Source organism: Rhinopithecus bieti, unplaced genomic scaffold (assembly GCF_001698545.2).
Source record: "Rhinopithecus bieti isolate Rb0 unplaced genomic scaffold, ASM169854v2 scaffold_26430, whole genome shotgun sequence".
In the NCBI taxonomy this organism is placed as follows: domain Eukaryota; kingdom Metazoa; phylum Chordata; class Mammalia; order Primates; family Cercopithecidae; genus Rhinopithecus; species Rhinopithecus bieti.
The window spans coordinates 155,760-173,007 of NW_016811756.1; the positions used below are offsets into that span (position 1 = coordinate 155,760).

A 17,248-nucleotide genomic window follows, 5' to 3' on the forward strand; every position below is an offset into this window, starting at 1 on the left:
GTGCTGGAGGCTGTGCAGGCCTTCTCCCCTGGAGGCGCAGAGATAAACATTCTGATGAACTTGATAAAGAGTGACTGTCCCAAACTGAATGTGGCAACTGGGGATGGGTGGGGTGGGGTCAAGAAGCCTGCAGCTTTGGGACTGGCTGACTCTAGGTTGCGGTTCAGGAGAGGCCTAACCTCCCCGCCAGTGACACCCCAAAGATCTTCAGGGGGCAGAGGTGGGACCGGATTGGACTTGTCTACAGTCTCGAGCCCTCTTGGCCCCCTCTCGTGTGGTCCCCAAGACCTCTGACTTAGGGGTCCATTTCCCTGGCTAAAATGACAGGTCCTGAGGGCTCTAGAAGCCGGCACAATAGACTCATCCCTGTGGGAAGCAATGTGAAGTGGGAGACAACTGTGGCCAGGCCGAGTGAGAACCGGGTGGATGAACTGTTGGGGAGGGCGGGGACCCCACTCTCAGTTGCTGACAGGCCACTTGGGCTGCCTGATTGTTTTCGGGGCAGAATGGATTTTGTCTGTCTCCATCACTCCACCCTAAGCTACTTATCTCTGCTGCCCCCAGCATGAATCCCCCAGGGACCCTCCGACCCACCTACCCACAGAGCCTAAGTTTGACATGTTGTACAAGATTGAGGACGTGCCGCCTTGGTACCTGTGCATCCTGCTGGGCTTCCAGGTGGGTCCCCCAGGGCCTCCCTGCCCTCACTCTGCACACTCCGCGGGGACTCCAGCCCCTCCCTGGCCAGCAGGGAGTATCTTGGGTAACAGGAAGAAAATCCTGAGGTCAGCACATGGCTGTCAGCAGGCAGGGGTGGGGCAGAGACTGAGTCCTGAAAGAGGATGAACTCCCTGGGGGCGTGTGACACTTGCCAGGTGGAGTGTTGGTGACAGGGTGCAGAGCCAACTCCACGGAAGCCGCAGGAATAACTTGGGTGGAAATTAGTGACCCCCAGAGTGGTCAGCAGTAGCTCTCTGGGAATCCCTTGTGGGGACTGCGGGTCCTGGGCAGGCAGCCACGTCAAGGCCTGCTGAGGCAAGCATGAGGACACTAGGCTGTCCCCTCTCCCTGGAGCTCTAGGGTCCTGCCTCATGCACTCTGCTCTCTCCCTCCGCCCAGCACTACCTGACATGCTTCAGTGGCACCATCGCCGTGCCCTTCCTGCTGGCTGAGGCGCTGTGTGTGGGCCACGACCAGCACGTGGTTAGTCAGCTCATCGGCACCATCTTCACGTGCGTGGGCATCACCACTCTCATCCAGACCACCCTGGGCATCCGGTGAGCCACCCAGCTCCCCCTCCCCCCCCAACTGTGATCCACACAGCAGGAGCAGGTGGGCTCCCAGAGGACATCGGTGAGACAAAAAAGCCACTATCTGCCTCCAACTGCTTCTCCTATCCCAGGCCAGCCTTAGAGCTGGGCAGCGCAGCCCTGACCCTGGGAACCTTGATCTAAGCACACTTCAAAGACCAAGCATCTGAAAGTTTAAGGGAAGGGAATTAAGGGAAGGGAAAGGGAATGTACCCTCGCTGGCTCTCCCCACTTTTTTTTTTTTTTTTTTTTTGGAGACGGAGTTTCACTCTTGTAGCCCAGGCTGGAGTGCAGTGGCATAATCTTGGCTCACCACAACCTCCACCTCCTGGGTTCAAGCGATTCTTCCACCTCAGTCTCCTGAGTAGCTGGGATTACAGGCACGCACCACCATGCCTGGCTAATTTTGCATTTGTATCCACCTGCCTTGGCCTCCCAAAGTGCTGGAATTACAGGCATGAGCCACCAAGCCTGGCCAGCTCTCCGCTCTTAAGCCCCATTCTGAATACTGCCCAAATGGCAGCCCTGAGCTAGCTCCCAGGGCTGGTGCCAGCCTTTTCAACAGCCCACCCTCCCAGGGCCCCACGCTCCCGAGTGCACAGCCCTAGGCCTGGGTGGCATTTGAGTTGTTTGAGCGGTGGGGGACAGGGGAAGATTGTGAGAGAAACCTGGATGTGGGAACTGAGCTGTCCACTTCCGGGCAGGTACTCCCTCCTAACAGTGCAGGAGCTGGTGGTGGGAAGGAAAGGGGGCAGGTTTTGAGTTGGGGGCTCCATTTGTTTTCTTCCTTGGGCAGCCAAAATGTTAGAGTTGGTCTTCCCTGGGGCCTCAGCGACTTTCATCTGCCCTTGTCCCTCATGTCTCTGTCACTCTCTCTGTGCTCTCCTTTCCTGATCTCTCTCTGTGCTCTCCTTTCCTGATCTCTCCCCATGTCTATATCCCTCCTCCCCCACATCTATATCCCTCCTCCCCACCCCTGTTGCTCTGTGCCTCTCCTTCAGGCTGCCGCTGTTTCAGGCCAGTGCCTTGGCATTTCTGGTTCCAGCTAAAGCCATACTGGCTCTGGAGAGATGGAAATGCCCCTCGGAAGGTGGGTACACTTCTGGGGTCCACACTGGGGAAAAGGGAAGGCCCAGAGACCTGGAGGTCTGAGCAACTGTCCCGGGTCCAGACACCAGGGTGCAGTCATGGCAGCATCTTCTCTCCCTCTCTGTCTCTGTACCTGGTCCATGTGTGTGTCCCTGACTCTACCCCCAGAGGAGATCTACGGTAACTGGAGTCTGCCCCTGAATACCTCTCATATCTGGCACCCACGGATACGTGAGGTGGGTTTGCACATAAGGGTAGAAGAAGCTGGGTCCTGAGGAGGGGCTATATGGGAGTGAGGGTGGCCGCTGAGTTTGGGGATTTGAGGAGGTAGTCCAGGAGCTTTGTTCCTGCTAATAGCAGCCAGGTCACGACCTTTACATGGTGACTTATAGCTGATGTTTGCCCTTCCAGGTCCAAGGTGCAATCATGGTGTCCAGCGTGGTGGAGGTGGTGATTGGTCTGCTGGGGCTGCCTGGGGCCCTGCTAAACTATATTGGGCCTCTCACAGTCACCCCCACTGTCTCCCTCATTGGCCTCTCTGTCTTCCAAGCTGCTGGCGACCGAGCTGGCTCCCACTGGGGCATCTCAGCTTGGTGAGCAGGCACCAGGCCTGATCCCTGCCCAGCCCCAGCACCCCACCCTCTTCATGTCCTTCGTCCTTCTTCCCGGCTCCTGGGCCCACCCTGGCCTCCCATCCACTTCCTGATTGTGCCTCTGCCCCCAGCTCCATTCTCCTGATCATCCTCTTCTCCCAGTACCTGCGCAACCTCACCTTCCTGCTGCCTGTCTACCGCTGGGGCAAGGGCCTCACTCTCCTTCGCATCCAGATCTTCAAAATGTTTCCTGTGAGGACCTGGCAGGCGGCTGGGGCTGGGACTATGGCCAGGGCTTGGGCTGAGGTGGGAGCAGGTTAGCCTGGATAGAGACCTCCAGTGCCTTCAGTGCCCCTTCACCCCCCTGCTTCAGATCGTGCTGGCCATCATGACCGTGTGGCTGCTCTGCTATGTCCTGACCTTGACAGACGTGCTGCCCACAGACCCGAAAGCCTATGGCTTCCAGGCACGAACCGATGCCCGTGGTGACATCATGGCTATTGCGCCCTGGATCCGCATCCCCTACCCCTGTGAGCAACATCCCTTGGGCCCCTCTGTCCCCAACTGAGACCACCTATGAGACAATCCTGGTGACCCCAGTCCAGCAGGTGACACACCTAGTATTAGCCGCACATTTATAGTGCGCCCAGCAGAGCGGTGTTTTACTTAGACAAAGCTTCAGTCCCACTTCCTGGCTCTGAGTGACCCAAATAAGCTCCCACAACTGTATAGCTCCCATCCCAGCCTGAGGTCTCCTTACCTGCTCTTGCTTCTTCCAGTACTGCCCTGTCTATTCCTAACCATCACAGTCTCCTCACTGTAGCCAACCATCCTGTCTCCCTCCGGCACAGGTCAGTGGGGCCTGCCCACAGTGACTGCAGCTGCCGTCCTGGGAATGTTCAGCGCCACTCTGGCAGGCATCATTGAGTCCATTGGAGATTACTACGCCTGTGCGCGCCTGGCTGGTGCGCCACCCCCTCCAGTACATGCTATCAACAGGTAGCCTACTTGCCCTCCTCAGTATCTGATCTCAGGGGCCCCCCAGGAAGCACACACAGGAACGGGGTGGAGGCCCAGGGGCTAGGCTTAGGCAAGTCGGGAACACGCTCCAGACCTCATTCTCCTTGCTTGTGCGATGGGGGTGCCCTCTTATCACCCCTCTGTGGTTGCTGGGAGTAGCTGAGAAGATGGCGGAGTCCGAGGGGAACCACCATCATTGACAGCCCTCGATGTGCCCGGCTCTGGCTGTGCATTCTTATGCAATCTGTGAAGCATTTTGTGAGACGGGCACCGGTATTTATCCCAGGAGGAAATTGAAGGCCAGAATTGCCCACAGAATTTAAGTGCCAGGGCACTGGGACTAGCTTTGGAGCCTGAGCACTCTGGCCTGGAGTAGGGAGTGCTACAGCTGTTAGCTGCAGCCCCCACAGCGCCAGAGGACGGCGGACCCGCTAAGATGATGGGGAACACAGGCTGGTGCAGAGGCTGGACCGAGCTCCAACTCGCCCTTTCCTCACAGGGGCATCTTCACCGAAGGCATTTGCTGCATCATCGCGGGGCTGTTGGGCACGGGCAACGGGTCCACCTCTTCCAGTCCCAACATTGGCGTCCTGGGGATTACCAAGGTGTCGCGACGAGCCAGAGCCAAGTCCCGATCTAATTCTGTGGGCCGCAGGCCCCGCCCCAACCCGGTCCCCACTTTGGTTTAGCCCCACCCTGTCTTTGAGAGGCCTCGCCCCCGCATCAAGCCCCAGCAGGTTTATGCCTCGCTCTTATAACAGGCCCCGCCCCTGGAATTAACCCCGCCCCAGCCTCGTCCCCTGGTCTAGCTCCCCCGCTGGCTCCCCGGCAGGTGGGCAGCCGGCGCGTGGTGCAGTATGGTGCGGCTATCATGCTGGTCCTGGGCACCATCGGCAAGTTCACGGCCCTCTTCGCCTCGCTCCCTGACCCCATCCTGGGGGGCATGTTCTGCACTCTGTTTGGTGAGTGTCTGGCGCGGGCCACAGGTCGCGGTGCGGGTCGCCGACTGGTGGGACCCACCTGGATTGCGCGTGCGCGACGCCTCCAGTGGTTCTCTTGCGCCCTTAGGCATGATTACAGCTGTGGGGCTGTCCAACCTGCAATTTGTGGACATGAACTCCTCTCGCAACCTCTTCGTGCTCGGATTTTCCATGTTCTTCGGGCTCACGCTGCCCAATTACCTGGAGTCCAACCCTGGAGCCATCAATACAGGTGCCTCCAGCTGTTTACTGTCTCCAAAGGCGGGGTGGGCCCAAAACTTTGAGCACAGCCCCCTCCCTCAAAAGCTCCACACAGCTACAGCCACAAATCCTACCCAACTCTGGGTGTCAATCAGCAGCTGAGAGCCTGGGTCACAGCTGTCCTTTACTAAGACACTTCCTGTGGACAGATATTGACCTTTACATGTGCTTATTTTTCAAAACAGCTCCATAGATCTATTTATCTATATTTATCATTTGTCCATTACCATTTCAACTTTCCAGATGAGCAACATGAGGCTCAGAGAGGCTCAGTGATTTGTCCCAGGTGAACAACTAGCAACTGGTAGAATTGGGATTTGAACCCAGAGATAGGAAAGACAGAGATAGGTTTGAGACAGGGCTTTGTACTGTTCCTTTGCCATGGCTGCACAAGAGGAAGTCCCTCAACTCTGCTCTCCGAATTGGGCCATGACACCCATTGGCCCTTGGCCTATTCCACAGGCATTCTTGAAGTGGATCAGATTCTGACTGTGCTGCTGACCACGGAGATGTTTGTGGGCGGGTGCCTTGCTTTCATACTTGACAACACAGTGCCAGGTATGGTTCAGTCCTGGGAGGGGAATGAAGAACTAAGCAGGACTCATGCATTCCAACAGATGGCCTCTAAGCTGTAGCTGTAGCTAGGTACCATGCGATGCAGGCCCTGCAGGGAGCATCAGGAACAGATGGGCTGGCGGAGTTCTCACTGGCTGGAGGGAGAGAATGAGGCACAGACATGCCTCAGAAGTCTTGAAGAGGATTGGGCCAGGAGAGTCACTGCTGGGTCCTGTGAATCCTTTCCTTTCCATTTGTTCAATTTCTTTCTTTTCCTTTTTTTTTTTTTTTTTTCTTGAGATGGAGTCTCACCCTGTCACCCAGGCTGGAGTGCAGTGGTACAATCTCAGTTCACTGCAACCTCCACCTCTGGGGTTCAAGTAATTCTCCTGCCTCAGCCTCCCGAGTAGCTAGGACTACAGGTGCCTGCCACCATGCCCAGGTAATTTTCATACTTTTAGTAGAGATGGGGGTTTCACCATGTTGGGCAGGTTGGTCTTGAAGTCCTGACCTCAAGTAATCCGCCCGCTGGGATTACAGGCATGAGCCACTGCACCTGGCCTCCTCTTCATTTCTTAATAGCCACTAGGCTGAGGGATGTCTTTGCTTTTTCAGAGTAGGACAGAGATAAATGCAGCATCAGTTTGTTGGCAAAATCCATCCACTCCAATATGTCAGCAGCCTGCCACAATAGCGACTAGAAGAGCCACTAACATTTCCCTTTGGTACCAGAGCTTTTTGCAAAGATTGTGGAGGATACTTTGTGGGGCCCACATAAAGGTGCCAGTAAATACATAAAATAAATGTCACCAGGTGCTCTGATAACAAACAGTTAACATTTACCAAACATCTACTATAGGTCAGGCAGAGCTAAGTGTCTTACTTCATCCTCAAAAACCACAAAGTCACAAAATTAAAACATCGAAGCCAGGTGTGGTGGCTCATGCCTGTAATCCCATCACTTTGGGAGGCTGAGGTGGGCAGATCACGAGGTCAGGAGTTCGAGACCACCTAGCCAACATGGTGAAACCCTGTCTCTACTAAAAATGTAAAAATTAGCTGGGTGTGGTGGTGGGTGCCTGTAATCCCAGCTACTCAGGAGGCTGAGGCAGGAAAATTACTTGAACCTGGGAGGCAAAGGTTGCAATGAGCCGAGATCGTGCCATTGCACTCTAGCCTGGGTGACAGGGTGAGACTCCATCTCAAAAAAAAAAAAAAAAAAAAATTAAAACATCGCAAATCTGGGATATATATTTTAATTGAGACAGGGTTTCAGACTATCACCCAGACCGGAGTGCAGTGGCGCAATCATAGCTCACTACAGCCTCAAACTCCTGGGCTTAAGTGACCCTCCTACCTCAGCCTCCCAAGTAATTGGGATTACCAGTGCACAGGTGCATGCCACCATGCCCGGCTAATTTTTGAATTTTTTGTAGAGATGGGGTCTCACTTTATTGCCAAGATTGGTTTCGAACTCCTAGGCTCAAGTGATCCTCCCATCTCAGCCTCCCAAAGTACTGGGATTATAGGTGTGAGCCACACCTGGCCTCTATTTTTTTTTCTTTTTTTTGAGACGGAGTCTTGCTCTTGTTACCCAGGCTGGAGCACAATGGCGTGATCTCAGCTTACTGCCACCTCCACCTCCTGAGCTCAAGCAATTCTCTTGTCTCAGCCTCCCAAGTAGCTGGGATTACAGGCGCACACCACTACGCCCAGCTAATTTTTGTATTTTTAGTAGAGACAGGCTTTCACCATGTTGGCCAGGGTAGTTTCAAACTCCTGACCTCAGGTGATCTGCCCACCTTGGGCTCCCAAATCCTAGTCACCTCGGCTAGGATTACAGGCATGAGCCACCACACCTGGCCTCTATTTTTAAATTGAGATGGGGGTCTATGTTGCCCAGGCTAGAGTGCAGTGGTTATTCACAGGTGTGATCATAGCATACTACAGCCTCAAACTCCTGGACTCAAGCAATCCTTCTGCCTCAGCCACCTGAGGAGCTCAGAGTACAAGTGCATGCTATATACCATCTCACTAAATCTGGGATTTTTAACATCTGACGCAGTCAATGGCCTGTGTCCCACCCAATGCACCATACTGCCTCTGCTGGAGGGTTTCAGGGGACCTGGGCTGCAGGACTGGGGAAGGCTCCATGGAGACGGCAAGTTAATGATTGCATCAGTATAGGGACATAAGGGACGGTAGCAGCAAGATGATGGGCCTCCATCCCCAGTCACTTACCGGCCCGATCACAGCCACAGGTCCTGTCTTCCTCCCTGTCTGAAGATCGAAGTGTTTATATTCATATAACATAGGTGTCAGAGGCTGTCTCTGCACAGCTGGTGGTTTGGGGTTGGGGAGGACAGAGGAGGGCCAGGGTTCCCCATAGGATTTTAGGCAGAATCACAGGGTGCTCTTGGTAGCAGCTGTCCCTTCGATGGATGGGTGGGTATTTGAACATGGTACTCACCCCTCCCCATTTAGAGGATGCTAGATTGGGGCTGGAACAGACCATCCTATGGGCCTGAGACAGTCAAGTGGGAGCCTCAGTGCCTAGGGGATATGAGGAGATGGAGAGCATCTGGGTAGGCGTCTGTACATGAAGAGGCTTCTTTGTGACTTGGGTGGCTAAGCTATCCGGTCATCCTTAACGACGGCTGCAGAACCGCCTGAGTCCCTTTTACCCCACCTTTCAACCCATCTGAGCATCACAACTGTCATCCCGTGTGTCAGGCCACACAAGCTCAGCAGTCTTCAGTATACACTGAGGAATCTAAAGCTCAGGGAGGTTAATAAACTTGCCTAAGGTCACAAAATCTGGATTCAAACTAAGGTCTAGCTGGCTCAAAACCCTGTCCTTAACCATAGAATAGCAAAAGCATTTTCCAGTCCTTAACTTCCTGCTGGGGATGGGTCACTTTGCACTTGCTTTTTTTTTTTTTTTTTTGAGACGGAGTCTCGCTCTGTCGCCCAGGCTGGAGTGCAGTGGCATGATCTTGGCTCCGCTTCCTGGGTTCACGCCATTCTCCTGCCTCAGCCTCCCAAGTAGCTGGGACTACCGGCGCCGGTCACCATGCCTGGCTAATTTTTTGTATTTTTAGTAGAGACGGGGTGTTCTTTGTCTTTACCTATCCATAGCCCAAACTAGAAGGCAGTCTGTTTAGTTCAGCACATGCTGCTAGAGCTTACCAGCTTGGCCCTGAATCAGACACTGAGGAGGATATGCCAAAAAGTGTTAAGTCAGTAACAATTTGTGTAGAGGAGCTCCTGGCACAAGATAGGTGGTAAAACTAGATTTAAGCAAGCAATGAAGTCAGTTAAGCTGGGCTGGAGTTATTGGGAGGGTTTATCGATGAGGGAGAGTGGGTGAGGCCTAGGAAAAAGGAGGGGGCTTGGAGAAGTAGAGAAGGCACTGAAGGTTGGGATGTAGTGGGCAGGCTGACTGGTCTGCTAGACGGACCTCTGGGCTGGCTGCCACGTATGTCTCGGCAGTGGTGTGAGGTAATCAGACACCAGGAACATAGTCCTACACCACACCTACGGCTCATCCCACTCTACTCTGCCCACTGTGTGTGCCCTTTGTACAGCCAAGCCCAATCAAAGTGTCTCTTCCAGGTAGTCTTCCCTGGGGACTTCACCTTCCCTCAGTGCCCTCTCCTGTGAGATTTTGGAACATAACTTGGTTTGTGCTACTCATGGGTTTGTTCTCAGCCTGGGCGGCCAGCAAGTGGAAATCCCCACTCCTTCTGCTAGATTTATAGTATTTCAGTCTTTTGTCGATCCCAGCCCTCTTGTGAAAACCTGAGATCTCATGTGACGCTGCCCCACCTGAGGGAAAATTCCTAGTCGTAAAAATTACTAGCCAGGCGCAGTGGCTCACGCCTATAATGCCAGAACTTTGCGAGGCCAAGGCAGGCTGATCACTTGAGGTCAGGAGTTTGAGACCAGCGCCTGGCCAACATGCTGAAACCCCATCTCTATTAAAAATACAGTAATTAGGCTGGGCGCGGTGGCTCAAGCCTGTAATCCCAGCACTTTGGGAGGCCGAGGCGGGTAGATCACGAGGTCAGGAGATCGAGACCATCCTGGCTAACACGGTGAAACCCCGTCTCTACTAAAAATACAAAAAAAACTAGCCGGGCGTGGCGGCGGCGCCTGTAGTCCCAGCTACTCGGAGGCTGAGGCGGGAGAATGGTGGAAACCCAGGAGGCGGAGCTTGCAGTGAGCTGAGATCGTGCCACTACACTCCAGCCTGGGCCACAGAGCGAGACTCCGTCTCAAAAAAAAAAAAATACAGTAATTAGCCAGGTGCGGTGGTTCACACCTGTAATCCCAGCTACTTGGGAGGCTGAGGCTGCAGTGAGCCGAGATCAACCCACTGTGCTCCATCCTGGGCAACAGAGCAAGACTCTGTCTCAAAAAAAAAAAAAAAAAAAAAAAAAATTATTTGGTGTATCCCTACCTCCATCAAAGATTTTATTTAGCTTGACTTTCTGAAGTTTGTATTATAAAATGAGTTTTCACATACGGAATCATAATACGAAATGTTAATACTGATTATAGTGTTTCAAAATATGCCTCCCTTACCCCCAGAACACAATCTGGGCCTGATACGGTCCCTATGGGCCTAACACACATTACCCACACACTCAGATTTAGGTTGACAATAATATTTTTGTCCCTTTCTTCATCTTAAAATTTTGTATAGGCCGGGCATAGTGACTCACGCTTATAATCTCAGCACTTTGGGAGGCCAAGCCGGGTGGATCACAAGGTCAGGAGTTCAAGACCAGCCTGACCAACATAGTGACACCCCGTCTCTACTAAAAATACAAAAATTAGCTGGGCATGGTGGTGCACGCCTGTAATCCCAGCTACTAAGGAGGCTGAGGCAGGATAATCGCTTGAACCCAGGAGGAGGAGGTTGCAGTGAGCCGAGATCACGCCAATGCACTCCAGCCTGGGGAACGGAGCAAGACTGTCTCAAAAAAATAAATAAATAAATAAAATAAAATAAAAATTTGTACAAGGGTATCTATACACTTCCCAGGGATATGTTTTGAAGAAACAATATAATGAAATTAAAGCACTTAGCACACAGCCTGGCACACTGTAGTTATACAATAAATACTAATTATAACTAGTATCCTTTAGTGTTCCTTAGAGCTCTGGCCAAATTAGGAGGTCAGAAACCATAGATTCAGCCACTTTTTAGGACCAAATGATAGTTAAGAAAGATACTTGATTCCAGAAGCCTACCTTAAGAGTGCGTTACGGAAAGTGGGGGCGGCTGAGGGTTGCTGGCCTTGGTAAATGACCCCACTGTCCTCTTCCAGGTAGCCCAGAGGAGCGTGGTCTGATACAGTGGAAAGCTGGGGCTCATGCCAACAGTGACACGTCTTCCAGCCTCAAGAGCTATGATTTCCCCATTGGGATGGGCATAGTAAAAAGAATTGCCTTTCTGAAATACATTCCTATCTGTCCAGTCTTCAAAGGATTTTCTTCAAGTTCAAAAGATCAGTTTGCAATTCCAGAAGACACTCCAGAAAATATAGAAACTGCATCTGTGTGCACCAAGGTCTGAAAAATGACTTCCAGGAAAGGTAGGATGTGTCTATGGTTTTTGTGGGAGGGTTGAATAATCAAAACATTCTTGGCTGGGGGGGTTGGCTCACGCCTGTAATCTCAGCACTTTGGGAGGCCGAGGCGGGCGGATCACGAGGTCAGGAGATTGAGACCATCCTGGCTAACACGGTGAAACCCCGTCTCTACTAAAAATACAAAAGATTAGCCAGGTGTGGTGGCGGGCGCCTGTAGTCCCAGCTAATCGGGAGGCTGAGGCGGGAGAATGGCATGAACCTGGGAGAGGGAGCTTGCAGGGAGCCAATATCATGCCACTGCACTCCAGCCTGGGCGACAAAGCGAGACTCCATCTAAAAAAACCAAACTACTCAGTTATCTTTCCTGTAAACTGTTTGAATGTCCTCAAAGAGAAGGTGAGCTGGGTAAAAAGTCAATATACAGATTTTGGGTGGAATTCCTTTACCATTTCATAGTAAGAGCAGAACTTCCCAATTAGTGTGGGCCACTAAGAGGCTACAAGTATGCTGAAATGCAGATCCTCTAGCCTTCCAGACACCTGGGCAGAATCTGGGCCAATTAAGAGTTTTTGAGCTAAGAACCCCAGCCATGGGCAGCCTCATTCTTGTACTTCAGTATGCTAGACAAGTATCACTTTGATATGCGATATGGAAAATGCTGGCTCAAGCCTGTAATCCCAGCACTTTAGGAGGCCGAGGCAGGTGGATCACGAGGTCATCGAGACCATCCTGGCTAACACGGTGAAACCCCGTCTCTACTAAAAATACAAAAAAAACTAGCCGGGCGTGGCGGCGGCGCCTGTAGTCCCAGCTACTCGGAGGCTGAGGCGGGAGAATGGTGGGAACCCAGGAGGCGGAGCTTGCAGTGAGCTGAGATCGTGCCACTACACTCCAGCCTGGGCCACAGAGCGAGACTCCGTCTCAAAAAAAAAAAAAAAAAAAAAAAAAAACAAAAATTAGCCAGGTGTGGTGGCAGACACCTGTAATCCTAGCTATTTGAGAGGCTGAAGCAGGAGAATCATTTGAACCTGGGAGGTGAAGGTTGCAGTGAGCTGAGATTGCACCACTATACTCCAGGCTGGGCGACAGAGCAAGACTTCGTCTCCAAAACCCAACCAACCAACCAACCACACACTGGGGTACACATGACCACACCAAAGAACCTCCCCCCACTCCCAGAAGAATGTGAGTCAGAACTGACTATATGGCTTTCTTAATCTTCTTCAACAAGCTCAAGAAAAGCCCTTGTGAAGAACAAAAAACAATAGAGGTTCTATTAGAGTAAGGTTACCATCATATTGGTCAGCCATAAAGTTTCTTACATGACTATCTAGGATTCCACTGGCACTGAAGTCTGAGGTGATTAAGAAGCAAGGACGGGCAATGGGGTTATTCTATTGCTGTATTCTGGACAGATACTTGCATAACAACATACCTGTTTGTTAGAATCTAACAAAGCCTGAAATCTTAGCACATTTTGCCAGCAAGATTGTCCTGAGGCACTGGGCCCATACTCAAGTGAGTAACACCACTACAGTACATTCCAGCACCAATAAACACAACCATCTGCTCAGTTCTACTATTATTTATTTTTTTAAATATTTTTGAAAAAATATAATTTTTTTACAATATTTTCAACTTAAACACTATTCACACTGAACACGTATGGCAGCTTAACCTACCCAAATATGAAGTTTAAGAAGCCAAAACTGTTCTAGCTTTGTTAAAAGAAAAGTTGTGCTGCAGACTCTTGTGATGGTTAACAAAGCAAGGAAAAGCACCACTCAAATCATAATGTTACAGTATCTTTGTTCAGCTGGGTTATGGGTTGGCATTGGTCATATGTTAGACTCTATACAGCATAGCTATGATGCAGTGAATCCCTTAGAAGTTACAATTCTCAAATTACATACTTCCTCAGATGTAACATTATAACTCAGTATTTTTAACACAATAACATACCAGAAAAGCCTGGACTGGCACTCATCTGCTGACTACCTTGTAGCCTCAGTAATATGACATACTTGTCTATAACAAATTATCTCTAATTGACTAACAGACCTTCAGAAAATGGAGATTCTTTTTGATGGGGACATAATCAAATTTAAGTCTGAGAAATATGCTTAACAGTAGAAACTCAAACTAAATTTACTGATTTTAAAGTTTAGACATTAACAAGTGTTAGTTAACCCTAAGGGACCAGTTTAGCCTCAAAAAAAAGACAATTTAGTAAGGTTTAGGTCTTTTAATTTGGTGCTTGTTCACAACTTGACTGGTGCTTCTTTCCTTGCTGTCTTCACATCAAGCCATGGGGCCAATTCTATTTTCAGTAAGTGTTTGACAGCTTTTTACTTAATAACAGTCTCAGCACTTTTATTAAGCATGCAGGACTAACAAAAACTTTGGCAATGCATAAGTGTAACACAGTGACGAGAGAGCTTTTACAATTAAGTCTTCTAATACTGCCTTCACAGTGTGGAAATTGTGCTACATCCACCAAAAGAGGGCCCTGTCTACTCAAATATTTCAGTACTTCACCCCAGGAACAAACTCCTTTGCATTTGGATTCAGATTGCTCTTGACCTGGAAAATAAGCACATAAAAAAGCAAGTTCATTAACATAGTTTCAGGTACTAATTCAACCTAGATCCTCATGCAAAAACATCTTCCAAACAAAAAAGACAAAAGGGCTGGGTGCGGTGGCTCACGCCTGTAATTCCAGCACTTTGGGAGGCCAAGGCGGCAGATCACGAGGCCAGAATTGAGACCATCCTGGCTAACACGGTGAAACTCCATCTTTATTAAAAATACAAAAAATTAGCCGGGTATGGTGGCGAGTGCCTATAGTACCAGCTCCTTGGGAGGCTAAGGCAGGAGAATGGCGTGAACCCGGGAGGCGGAGCTTGCAGTGGGCCGAGATCGCGCCACTGCACTCCAGCCTGGGCAACAGAGTGAGACTCTGTCTCAAAAAAAAAAAAAAAGACAAAAGAACTCAGTCTGTAAGACTATACTTAACCCCAAAAAACCCCCAAAAGGAGGAACCAGATGTAAGCTATACAGCATATCAAATTACATCAATTTTTCCTTTTTTCTTTTTTTTGTGATGGAGTCTTGCTCTGTCGCCCAGGCTGGAGTGCAGTGGCATGATTTAGGCTCACTGCAACCTCCACCACCTGGGTTCAAGTGATTCTCCTGCCTCAGCCTCCTGAGTAGGTGGGACTACAGGCGCGTGCCACCACACCTAGCTAATTTTTTGTATTTTTAGTAGAGATGGGTTTTCACTGTGTTAGCCAGGATGGTCTCGATCTCCTGACCTCGTGATCTGCCTGCCTCGGCCTCCCAAAATGCTGGGATTATAGGCATGAACACCGTGCCCGGCCTAAATTACATCAATTTTCTAAAGAGAAAGTAGGAACTGAAATTCAGTTTGCATAAGTGTAACCAGAAATTCAGTAACTTCACATAAATTAAAGGAATAGCACTGAACAAGGAATTCTGTTAATCAAACTATGGTATGTAGCTTTCTTAAAAGACTAAACACCAAGGAAACATGTTAAACAAGTGTTGATATTATGGTTAAAGTAACTGGGGAATTGTTGATGGATTAATTTTACTTTAGAATCCTCACTAAAATGTGGAGTTGTTTTCTACAATTGCCATCTTCTAATTCCCACAGGAAGCGTGGTATATAACAGGAAAAGAAAACGACATGGGGAACCAGAAGACCTAAGTCTGAAATCCCAGCCCTGCCCCTAACTAACTTCTATGTAAACTCAGATAAGTCATCTTTCTCTGGGATTCAATTTTTTGCATCAGTTAAAAAAAAATGCCGCGGGCAGGGGGAGATGGGCCAAAGTCTGAGTCTTAGAGACTCGTACCAATGTTATGCTATGTCTCTAAATCTTTACTCTCTTAAGTAGACCTGTCAGCATCTAGGAAGAATAGAAATTTTCCTCTGTGGTATTTTAGACTGTAAGTTGATAAAAATAAAAAGAAATGAGGACAGGTTCCAGGGCCTGAAATGTAGGTATGCTGGAAGGCTTTTACATTGAATTTGACCCTACATCACTTCAAGACTAATGCATAATATTAAACATCATGTTGAAGAAATAATTTTAGTTTCGTAATTTATACATAGCAGTTTCTTTGGACAGGATATATTCTCCCTTCCAGCAAGGGAAATAATGTATCTATACTTTAAAAGTGTGAAGTTTAAGAAAAAAAAGCAGCATTCCTTTTCTCTTTTTTTGAGACAGGGACTTGCTCTGTTGCTCAGACTGGAGGGCAGTGGCACAATCACAGCTCACTGTAGCATCAGCCTCCTGGGCTCAAGTGATCCTCTAGCCTCTGCCTCCCGAGTACCTGGGACCACAGGCTGGTGCCACCATACTCAGCTAACCTAAACTTTTTGTAGAAATAGGGTCTCCCTTTGTTGCCCTGGCTAGTCTCGAACTCCAAAGTGATCCTCCCACTTTGGCCTCCCAAGGTGATGGGATTACAGGCATGAGCCACCACATCTAGGCACAGTGTTCTTAAATGAATAATCTTTTGGGAGCGACAGAAGAATAAGAATGAAACAAAGTAGTATCACATAGACTGAGAAGAACAAACCAGCTTCTGTACTACGGAATTATACTGGGTCCCGATTAAAGCTATATATTATGCTCAGCCAAGAGTGTTACTCTGCAGGGTAACTGGGATTATTTACAGAGACTAATGTAGCCGTTAGTAATCATACCGCACAGACTGCTCAAATTCAGATCATACGGCTGCTCAAATAGGTTACCATCACTTACTGCAACAAAGGCTATACCACAATGTAAACTTCAGTGCTCTCTACACCATCCCTTAGAAGAATGGTTTCCAAACTCAGGCAGGTTGGCTGTAAAATAAATCCTCTGTAGCACTTTTAAAAAATTAATATGCCCAGACAACTGAGCATGTTGGGATGCAACTAAAGAACTGATTTTTGTATTTAATGCTTCATAGGTAATTATGGTATACAGATTAGTTCAGTGGACCCATCCAGTTCTCACTCCAGTGCTGATGTTTAGTTATAACAATTTTCCCCACTTCCCCAATTTTTCTTTCTTTTTTTTTTTTTTTGAGAAGTCTCACTCTGTCTCCCAGGCTGGAGTGCAACAACGCCATCTTGGCTCACTGCAACCTCCACCCCCCGGATTCACGCGACTCTCCTGCCTAAGCCTCCCGAACAGCTGGGATTACAGGCATGTGCCACCATGCCTGGCTAATTTTTGTATTTTTAGTAGAGATGGGGTTTCACCATGTTGGTTAGGCTGGTCTCGAACTCTTGACTTCGTGATCCGCGTACCTCAGTCTCCCAAAGTGTTAGGATTACAGGCATGAGCCACTGAGCCCAGCCAAAACAAGATTAAAGAGCAAAACTTCTCCATCAAGCTACTTTTGTATAGGCAAGTAACATGATAATATTGTGTGTGTTTAAATTATTAATTCTTTAGGACATTTAAGTACCCTAGGGCAACATCAGGACTAAAAGCAGGGGCTAGAAGTCCATCTAAGACTAGCTCCACAGTGTTGCCAGAAGTGATTCCATGTCATGAGACTCTGCTTCCATTGTAAAAAGCAGCACAATTTCTTTTTCCTTTTTTTTTTTTTTTTGAGACAGAGTCTTACTCTGTCACCCAGGCTGGAGTGCAGTGGCACGATCTCAGATCACTGCAACCTCTGCCTTCCAGGTTGAAGCAATTCTCCTGCCTCAGCCTCCCAAGTAGCTGGAACTACAGGTGCCTGCCACCATGTCAAGCTAATTTTTGTATTTTTTTTTTTTTGAGTCAAGAGTCACTCTGTTGCCCAGGCTG

At 49.4% G+C, this 17,248-nt stretch overlaps 2 protein-coding genes across 5 annotated transcripts in view; one reads left to right on the top strand and one right to left on the bottom strand.

Moving 5' to 3' along the window:
- Nucleotides 1-15,521, top strand: SLC23A1 (solute carrier family 23 member 1). Of its 4 annotated transcripts, XM_017895015.1 has the most exons (15): nucleotides 102-411; nucleotides 565-678; nucleotides 1,120-1,277; nucleotides 2,312-2,400; nucleotides 2,568-2,635; nucleotides 2,811-2,992; nucleotides 3,124-3,244; nucleotides 3,366-3,522; nucleotides 3,844-3,991; nucleotides 4,512-4,617; nucleotides 4,845-4,974; nucleotides 5,081-5,224; nucleotides 5,716-5,811; nucleotides 11,145-11,411; nucleotides 15,085-15,521. In XM_017895015.1, exons 2-14 carry the CDS (start codon nucleotides 619-621, stop codon nucleotides 11,390-11,392), a joined length of 1,707 nt encoding a protein of 568 aa, XP_017750504.1. In that variant the 5' UTR covers nucleotides 102-411; nucleotides 565-618; the 3' UTR covers nucleotides 11,393-11,411; nucleotides 15,085-15,521. The 4 variants fall into 4 exon arrangements, with proteins under 4 accessions (XP_017750503.1, XP_017750506.1, XP_017750507.1 ...); XM_017895014.1 differs by having other exon boundaries at nucleotides 1-678; XM_017895017.1 differs by lacking the exon at nucleotides 5,716-5,811 and having other exon boundaries at nucleotides 1-678.
- Nucleotides 12,979-17,248, bottom strand: part of PAIP2 (poly(A) binding protein interacting protein 2) — a 27,189-nt gene continuing 22,919 nt past the window's right edge. Inside the window, exon 4 of the mRNA XM_017895022.1 lies at nucleotides 12,979-13,991. Within this exon, the coding sequence (XP_017750511.1) occupies nucleotides 13,935-13,991 (57 nt within the window). The 3' untranslated portion in view covers nucleotides 12,979-13,934. The remainder of the gene's footprint in view (nucleotides 13,992-17,248) is intronic.